We start from the raw sequence: 9394 nt of genomic DNA, 5'->3' as shown, positions 1-9394 counted from the left end.
TGACGGCCGAGTTGCGCTTGCGTGCTTCTAGTAAACACAGAAACTGGCGAACGGCGGTCTTTCGAATCAGCTTTGACCGCGACTCTGGAAGACTTGGAGTTAAGCTTTTCTCTGAGAAAAGAACAAAGAACGGCACTGAAGTCATTCTTAAAAAGGGAAGATGTGTTCGGAGTTTTGCCGACCGGATACGGCGAAAGTTTAATCTATCAACAAGCTCTGTTTCACCTTCGTTGCTCTGGTTGGTTGTAGCGCTATCCTATCTCGTGCAGAGGGAGTTTGAAAGACAACCGTTTATCCCGCCCCTCGGATTGAGCTGTCAATGGTGAGTTTCCAGACCAAACATCTTGATGTGGGTCTGGCTTGTCAGGCTAAATGTCTATAACTCCTAATCGACATGAGATATTTTCACCAAATTTGACACGCTTATGTATGGGTGCACTCTGAGGACACACACAAAAAAGCGATGGGACTGTGACTTTAATTGAACAAAACATAAAATTGTCTCTATAAAACAATGTATTTATGAGGTTTTAACCTTTTTGCTTAAAATTGTCTCCAAATGTTTTTACCGATAATTGCTGCTTGCAGCTATAGTTTTGTAATTTGTTTTCTGTTCACAAGCAAGTAAATAATGCAACAACTATCATTTTTGAGTGGACTATGCCTTTAAAAAACGGTTTTCAATTTGAAAACCTCTTAACATAATGAAGAATGTGCAATGATTTTGAAATTACAGGACATGAAGAGGTGGTAAAAAAGCGTGCTCGTCTTATTAGTCCGTGCTGTAGACCGTCATATCTTTGGCATGTGTGACCAGCAGCTCCCAAGGATACTGATTCACTGGTCGTTTGACCTTTGACCCTGTGTGTTTGCTCTCTTGCACCATGAGAGCGACGTCTTCATCGTCTAATATCCGTATCAGATCACCCTTGGGGTCCCGATAGTTCAAAGCAATATCTTCCATCTGAAAGACATCCCTGAGGGGAAAACAGAAGAGAAGAGAGAAAAACAAATTCAGCAATAGGTCACGACAAGGGCAAATATAATTAGTATAATGCAATTTGAGTTCTCCGTGTTGTGTTAGCAGTCATGTGACTTATATACAAATTAACATTGTGCATGCAGCATTCAAATAATATGCATATTCAACATAATCAATTAAACAAGGTTTATTATTAAACATTAATTCAGAGCTGCTCAACAAACAGCCCTCAAGGCATCGTGATGTGTGATGATGTTTGTTGACAGAATAAAATTACAGAAAGAAAAAAAAATCTGGTGTTAAGATGTCTTATGACTTCTCATTGAAGTAGTTTGTATGGATCAATCTCTTGTGTTTGAAGTTTTCATTTTTTATATGTAAGGGATAATGTAAATCCAGCCGGTTGTTATCACAGAATAAACCCCGACAGAGTGATCAGGATCCGGTCTTGCGTCAGCCTGAAGGAGTTTATTCTGCGATAACATCCGACTGGATGCACATTCTCCCGCTTATTACACGGCTACTTGCCACACAAAGTTGAGAAGGTTACTTCAGAAATGTAATGGGTTACAGATTACAAATTACCATACAAATTAAGACTTTATTAAAGTAATGTAACTGATTACTTTTGGATTACTTTTCTAAAGTGTTCATCACTTTCAAACATTTAAACCTGGCAGGGTTAACCTCTAAAAACGGATAGTTATATTTAAGAGAAAACACACCATTTTAACCTGTTAACTGCCACTGGCCCACCGGTGGGCCCATTTGCCACTGCATGTTTAAACCAAATATATCCTATATTTATCCAGATCTAATGTTGACAAATTATATATCATTCGAAAGCTTAGGAACTCAAGATGAATCCAGTGAAAACCGTTTTGAAATCGGACCTTGCTTTACCATGGAAACTGTGCTCTAAATTATTCCAGCGGGCTCCCCCCCAAGTGGCGTCGTCATGTTTCATATTTATTTAACTACTTTACAATAAAAAAACCTTTTCTAATCTTGGCAAAACACATATCGTCGGAAAGGTCTGAGTCTCACGGTTCTATATCTGCAAACCGTTTTGTGATATTTGGACCAAAATATATACATTTGACACAGGAAATTGCATTAAAAAAAATATAATTTCAATGACACCTGGTGGCTATTTGTGGTACAGCGCCTAAACAAAATCTCATGGGAACTTCAATTTTTGTGATATCAACTTCAAATTTGGAAGGCAAATTGATTAGACATATGGCTTTGATTTGATAGTAATTTTAGAGTACAAAATATTTTGTAATGTATATATTTTATATTAAATATTAAATATATAGTACAGTATATTTGATTTACATTAAACTTCCATAACTTTTTTATACTTTAATTTTTTGAAGTAATTTCACTTGAGCAATAATCTGCTGACTGTCTTCTTTAAAATAAGACCAAACTATGGCTATATTCCAAAGTATTCTCGAATTTCAACCATTTAAGTTTGGATAGTGAATTTTGATGTATATTTTCAAAAAGGGGGGTGACACTTAACAGGTTAAATATAAAAAATAGTAAAAATCTGCATACTATTGTTTTTTACTACTATATGTGTGTGAAGGGTAAACATTCAAACATATAAGGCCTAATATTGATTTCTAAATAACAGAAGTAAGAATAGATACTAGTTTCACACTCACTGGAAACCCAAAGAGACCCAACAGTGTAGCTGTCATAACATGCATGGTATTGGTTTTTTTGTTTTTGTCTTTTTATAATAAAGTTATATTCCATCGAAAATATCAATACTCACAGTTTTTAAAGGCCTAATGTGGACACCATCAGTTTCAATGAAAATGTCATGTTGGGGTAAAACTTTGTGATTTAGGGCCAATCAACTCATTCATTTTAGCATTCATCATAGCAGATGCTTCCTTTTTTGTCAGTCCCAGGCCCAAATGCAAAATAAATTGACTTTGTACACCAACGCATGTGTCATTCCTATTTTGCACCCGCGCAAAGCGCGCTTTTCCCTCCACAGAAGCACGTCGCTAAACTAGTGAATGAACTTGCGCACCTGCTTTTAAAGGGAATGCTGGATGCCGCTCTGATTGGTTTATTCACGTTACGCCCAAACCACACCTATGAATAATGAAGCTACTTCAGATCAACCTATTTTAGATTCGCGCCGGGCGTAAGAGCCATTTATCCCGCCTGGAAAATAACAACAGCGCCGAGACCCGCCCACAAAGTTACTTGCACTTTGCGCTTTGACACTTGCGTTTTAGATCGTTAAAATAGGGCCCACAGTGTGACTAAGTTTCTTACATTTTTTACATACCTTCAGAACAACCGAGTCAAGCTCAGTTTTTTTTTTTTTTTTTTTGTGCGTTTAGCTAGATAATGTGACAAAAGTCAAAAAACGTTGGGCCAGAGCAGACCCCAAAGTCTACTAAAACTCTAATGATTGCTAGTTGACATGTAGTTGTAAAGTTACACTGTAAAAAAGTTGCTGCCATAAATTAAGTACACTCACCTTGGATGTTTATGTCATTTCAACTTAAATTATATTAAACTGACTTGAATTGAATCTTGTATAACATAAGTCTAGTTAAAGCAATGTAAAAACATGTGTTGTCATAACTTAATGATCATATAATTTTTTACAGTGCATTCATAGTTAATAGAATGTCTAAAGTGGGCCATCAAAATAATTTGATTATCTATGCTTTAACTATGCTTTTTTTACTATGAATCAAATAAACAGTTTTTGTCTGTTGTCTACGTAGGAAGGTCATTTGGTTTTCACTTATATTTGACAAAAATAATTCATAATGATTACACTGTACAAAAAAAGGTTGCATGTTTTTGTTTTCTATAGTGCAAACCGAATATTTTTACTCCTCTTTTTCCTTTCTTTTCTACTGCATCTTTTTCTCCCCCTACATGAAACATGGTGTGAATATTAAAGAGAGACACCAGAGAACAGAACAACAGAATTAAAGATGCTGATGGTGGGAATGAGAAAATAAACGCAAACATTAGGTTGTTTGACATATTATTGCATGGCAGCATATTTAAGTAATGAGGCTCTCTTTTATTAATTGTATTTCTGGATAAAGACAGGGATAAAGGCACCTCATCCGGGAGCGCAGATCTTCATGTGACGGTCGAATCGAGAGATCTTCCTCAACGCATATGTCCCTAAAGCAGACAATAAACACACATCCAGAAGTGTCACATTAGCTGGGAAATATTCATATTCAAAAGCCAGGGTGTTACAATATGGTTCAATTCATTTGCACAAGCTTTCTTTATGCATCTCTGACCTTGTTTCGATGCCCTCTGGCTGCAGTAGATAGCATCGCAGGCAGCTGTAGGAACCCTGGGCACGTTTCCCGTTCTTGGAAGCTCTGCCCTCTTCGTCGGAGTCACTCTCGGGAAGTGGTTTAATGATGTTCACAAACGACTCGGGAAAGATTCCGGTTTTGTCCCTCACTGTGCCCTACAGAGAGGACACACGGTCTCAGCAGATGAAGACACCGCTGCTTCTTGTCTATCTGTCTATCTGTCAGTCAGTCAGTCAGTCAGTCAGTCAGTCAGTCAGTCAGTCAGTCAGTCAGTCAGTCAGTCAGTCAGTCAGTCAGTCAGTCAGTCAGTCAGTCAGTCAGTCCGCCCGCCCGCCCGCCCGCCCGCCCACCCACCCACCCACCCACCCACCCACCCATCCATCCATCCATCCATCCATCCATCTATCTATCTATCTATCTATCTATCTATCTATCTATCTATCTATCTATCTGTGGATGTTGTCCACATACACATTGAAAAGACAAGTGTAAATGCGTTTCTGATCGGGATGTTATCCGATCAGCGTGTCCTGGTTCAGAGGTAGTCAAGGACGCACTGTGATCCAGCCATCGTATCTGCATTCAGAGGGCGATTTCATATTAAACCCCACCCACTCTCTCCGCGTGGCTGTCAGAAAATAATGGACAGACGCATTTTTGACAAGAAATTAAACGTTGACAATTGACAATAATTTAAACGAGGGGCTATTTACACCAAGTGAAAAAAGTGTGCCTTGTTGGCAAGTGCTATTCACACTGGCTCCGCCTAACAATCCCTGGTTGGCCTAAACAAGATTAAAAAAAGATTTGATTCATCGTCTGCAGTGGCGTCATCAATAGAGTGTAAGGCTCAGGAGTCTAGGTTTTGACACTATCGACCCGGGTTCAAATCCGCCTTTTGCTGAACTCGCTCTTCTCCCTTTTCCCATCACTTTTCCCATTGGAAAAACATTTACTTTCAACAAAAATTTATAAAATGTTCTAAAAGTTGAAATAACGTGACTAACGAAATGTTTAATAATTAAAAATATATTTGTTGGGAAGGGTTAGGGGTAGCGAGAGCTTTTATTGTCCCATTAACGTTAATCTATCCCATTTCCCTGCCAGCTTTTTTTTTTTTCTAAGTTGCCAGCTACCAACACAGTTTTTGAAAATTTTCACCTAAATTTAATAGCCCATCGAATATTTTATTTTATAAATATCCGAGCATGCTAGCCTAGATCTAGACGCACCCTAGCAGCAGCAAATTTAATCTGCCCGCGAGTGTCGTCTAGGAACTCTCAATACCCTTCTGAGCTGTATTCCTCTCAATCTGGACGGGCCAATCACATCGTGTATAGAGTCGCGGGCGGGGCCATAATGACGACGGCCGAGTTGCGTTTGCGTGCTTCTAGTAAACACAGAAACTGGCAAACGGCAGCGGTCTTTCGAATCAGCTCTGACCGCGACTCTGGAAGACTTGGAGTTAAGCTTTTCTCCGAGAAAAGAACAAAGAACGGCACTGAAGTCATTCTTAAAAAGGGAAGATGTGTTCGGAGTTTAGCCGACCGGATACGGCGAATGTTTAATCTATCAACGAGCTCTGTTTCACCTTCGTTGTTCTGGTTGGTTGTAGCGCTATCCTATCGCGTGCAGAGGGAGTTTGAAAGACAACCATTTATCCCGCCCCTCGGATTGAGCTGTCAATGGTGAGTTTCCAGACCAAACATCTTGATGTGGGTCTGGCTTGTCAGGCTACGAGCATGCAATATATCAAAAGAAAGTGCTGACCCTCTCCTTTTTTTAACAAAAAAAGAAACATTTTATTCTAGCTTCTTGCATTCTTATGTGCTTCAGGATGTTTATTATAAATTATCTTCCATTTTGTCTACAATAGGCTTATGCATTACATGTTACAATCTCAGCACTTAAACCTGGATGATATGACTCATTTAACATTAACCCAGTTAAATAATCAACTTTGGAAATATTTCTTTATTTAAAAAAACTTTGATCTAAGACTGGCGATTGTATCAGAAAGTAAGGTAAGTGAATGAAAGGAATGCAATCATTGTTTAATTTGTACCATTTTTACTCGTACATCAATAAACCATGTGTTGCGTAACCTAGCCTTGTTTAGTTAATGCTCTTTATAATGTGTTTTTATGTTGTATTTATTTAATAAAAAGGTGGTCAGATTCTGACGTTTTCTGCATGTTACATCTAGCCTACAGTAGCCCATAATGCTTGCGTGTGCTCTCATTTCGTAATAATATTTTTCTTTGTTTCATTGTACAAGAGTTATGTTGGAAAACTTAAACTGGTAGATTAAGTATCCTATTTGAGATGTATCTATCTATCCGTCCATCAGTCTATCTATCTATCTATCTATCTATCTATCTATCTATCTATCTATCTATCTATCTATCTATCTATCTATCTATCTATCTATCTATCTATCTATCTATCTATCTATCTATCTATCTATCTATCTATCTATCTATCTAGCTATCTATCTATCTATCTATCTATCTATCTATCTATCTATCTATCTATCTATCTATCTATCTATCTATCTATCTATCTATCTATCTATCTATCTATCTATCTCAGAGCTGATGCTACTGTGGGATGGTTTCTTGTATCTGTGGCAGGGGAGGACTGATATGATAAGTGGAAGGGACACAATAAGGCAGGGACATTAATGTCCCCAGAAGGGGGAGGAATAATGATTGCTACGCCCCTGATCTTCAGACACATTAAGTGCATTCAAGCAAAAGAAAAAGGAGTTTCGGTGGCAATGAACTAGCGAGTTACAGCTTGATCTCTCTCTTTCACCCGCTCTAATCTCGATAATGTTATTTGAGGGTCCATTGCATGTCTATGCAATATCCAATTTTCTCTCTCTCCTCCTTTCTCTCTCTGCAATTTAATTCGGGTCAAATATTTCTCCTTTATTGTCATGAACCAAAAGATTCCCGATATCCAACTCATAAAAAGTATGTGTGTGTGTCTGTTCAGATCAGATCATCTCACTCTCGACGTCCTTCTCCTTCACACACCCTCTAATATATGTCTCTCATCTTTTCTCCTTTCCTTCGTTCCCACCATCATCCTTTGTTTATAAATGAATCTTTTTAGTGCTCCCTCCCTTAATCACTTTAACCTTTAAATGTTTTCCCTTCTTTCTTTAGAGAATCCCTCCATTCATTATGCTTTCCTGATGCTGTATCTCCACCCAGAGAAATGTGTATTTGAAGGTATAAGTATGTACAGTGAACACACAAATTTTGCTTGGATAGACGCTGACGTGTAATATTATTGTATTGTTTAGGCTAATTATAAATCTGTTATTTACATATATTTGTGAACTGAAATTGCAGAAAACTTTATAAAAGAAATACCTTTTTATGGCAAATGTATCATTGAAATCCAGAAGGGACTGTACGAGATGTATGTAAAACACACTGGCCATGTCACAATGTGTTTTACTTATCTGTTTATTTGTGTGAGTATGTATTAAAAAATAAAAATAACTAATATACAATATAATATACTATTAATATTTTTGTGTCTCAGAAGGGCAGGACAACCTGTCACTCACATGAGATCGACCAATAGAAACCACAACAATCCAATCAATTTCAAAAGTCCCGACCTACATATTTATTGTTGAAGAAGTCATTTTACTCATCACAATAGGACAAAAAGAACATTGTATCACAAATTCTGCTTCGTGCTGACTTTAAGGAGGTATTTGTACCTGATATAAAACTAAATTTAGTTTTGTTGGTGTAACAAAATGTGTTTAGATTGATTTAGTAATGTTAAATTATATTTTTGATTTAAAATTAATTAATTTAGGTGTTACCACATACAAGTAAAGCACATTATTAGGTCAATAGGCGTAAAATAATGACGCAAATACCAGTAAATTGACTAGGGCAAACCCTTATAAATCACTTTGCATGATTAAATTAAATACTTTCCTCTCATACATTTCGGGTCTGAAAGGAAACTCCTACAAATGCATATGCAATAAGGTCAGTTGCAAAAATAACTGTTCACGCCTTATTAGTGCTAGTTTTTAAATCCTTAATGTAGTTTAGCGCCCAAAAAAAGGGTTTACGCTGGCACAAGCTGTTCGCAAATATGCCCAATGTGTGCTACAATCACACTTACACACAAATACCTCCAAACATTAATGTGATCACGATGCTCCATCCTTTTTCTCTCTACCTCCCTTTCTCTTACAATCCCTCCTCCCTCTCTCTCTCTCCTCTCCTCCTGCCTACCTCTTCTACTTTTCTCTCTGCTTCTATCCTGTTATCTTTCTCTCTCTCTCTTCATTCCTCTCTCACCTCCAGCCAGTCAGCGTTGACTCTCCGCAGGAGGAAGATCACATCTCCAGCCTTCAGACTGAGCTCCAGGCGTCCGCTGCCGCTGAAGTCAAACACCGCCTAACACACACACACACACAGCGAAGACACGCAAGCGGGAAACACACAAATCAACGGAGAGAAAGAGAGAGAAACATCCTGAGTGAGACCAAACTGCAGGTAAGAGATCCTCGTGCTTTAAGAACTTTGAAGAGAATGAATGAAAGGAATGAGTAAAGTGAATAAAATAGGATGAAAGGATAACTGGTAAGAAAAAATAAAAAGTTACAATGAGAGAGATTCAGGAGTGAAAATGCTATTCAGAGAATGGGAGAGATCAATGTTTTATTGTACTTTTCTTTTTCAATACTTGCCAAATGCTTCTTGGTAGCATCAGGTTTTTCTCATACCTTTTATTATTTAGTCATATATTTTGAACTTGTTCATTTTAATATATACCATGGTATTCATGGTAAACCGTTTCAAAATATATATCCTAAAGATGGCTTTGGACATAGCAACAGATAGTAATGCCATGTTTTGTCGAACATGTGCAATTGTATAATCCATTGTGAACATGTACTTAAAAAATACCACAGTTTTACCATAGTAAACTATGAAACATGCATTGCATATGCACTCTGTACATTGTAGTAAATTATGAAGCATGCATTGCATGTATGTACTATGAAAAATCACATATTCTGGAAACGCATCACGGTATTCTT

The 9394-nt window shown here is 37.6% G+C and overlaps 2 protein-coding genes across 2 annotated transcripts in view; one reads left to right on the top strand and one right to left on the bottom strand.

Moving 5' to 3' along the window:
- Positions 1–459: 459 nt before the first annotated feature.
- Positions 460–9394, bottom strand: part of ncf4 (neutrophil cytosolic factor 4) — a 30020-nt gene continuing 21085 nt past the window's right edge. Inside the window, exons 7-10 of the mRNA XM_067416205.1 lie at positions 8649–8747; positions 4288–4463; positions 4097–4162; positions 460–977 (exon numbers count right to left, since the gene is read on the bottom strand). Coding sequence (XP_067272306.1) covers positions 773–977; positions 4097–4162; positions 4288–4463; positions 8649–8747 — 546 coding nt within the window. The 3' untranslated portion in view covers positions 460–772. The remainder of the gene's footprint in view (positions 978–4096; positions 4163–4287; positions 4464–8648; positions 8748–9394) is intronic.
- The window catches only part of pvalb7 (parvalbumin 7), a 46946-nt gene continuing 46215 nt past the window's right edge, over positions 8664–9394 (top strand). Inside the window, exon 1 of the mRNA XM_067416207.1 lies at positions 8664–8846. The gene's annotated coding sequence lies outside the window, so the exon portion shown is untranslated. The remainder of the gene's footprint in view (positions 8847–9394) is intronic.

Source organism: Pseudorasbora parva, chromosome 14 (assembly GCF_024679245.1).
Source record: "Pseudorasbora parva isolate DD20220531a chromosome 14, ASM2467924v1, whole genome shotgun sequence".
In the NCBI taxonomy this organism is placed as follows: Eukaryota; Metazoa; Chordata; class Actinopteri; order Cypriniformes; family Gobionidae; genus Pseudorasbora; species Pseudorasbora parva.
Note: the sequence above shows the minus strand (reverse complement) of the source record. Positions and strands in the feature narration are given on the sequence as shown.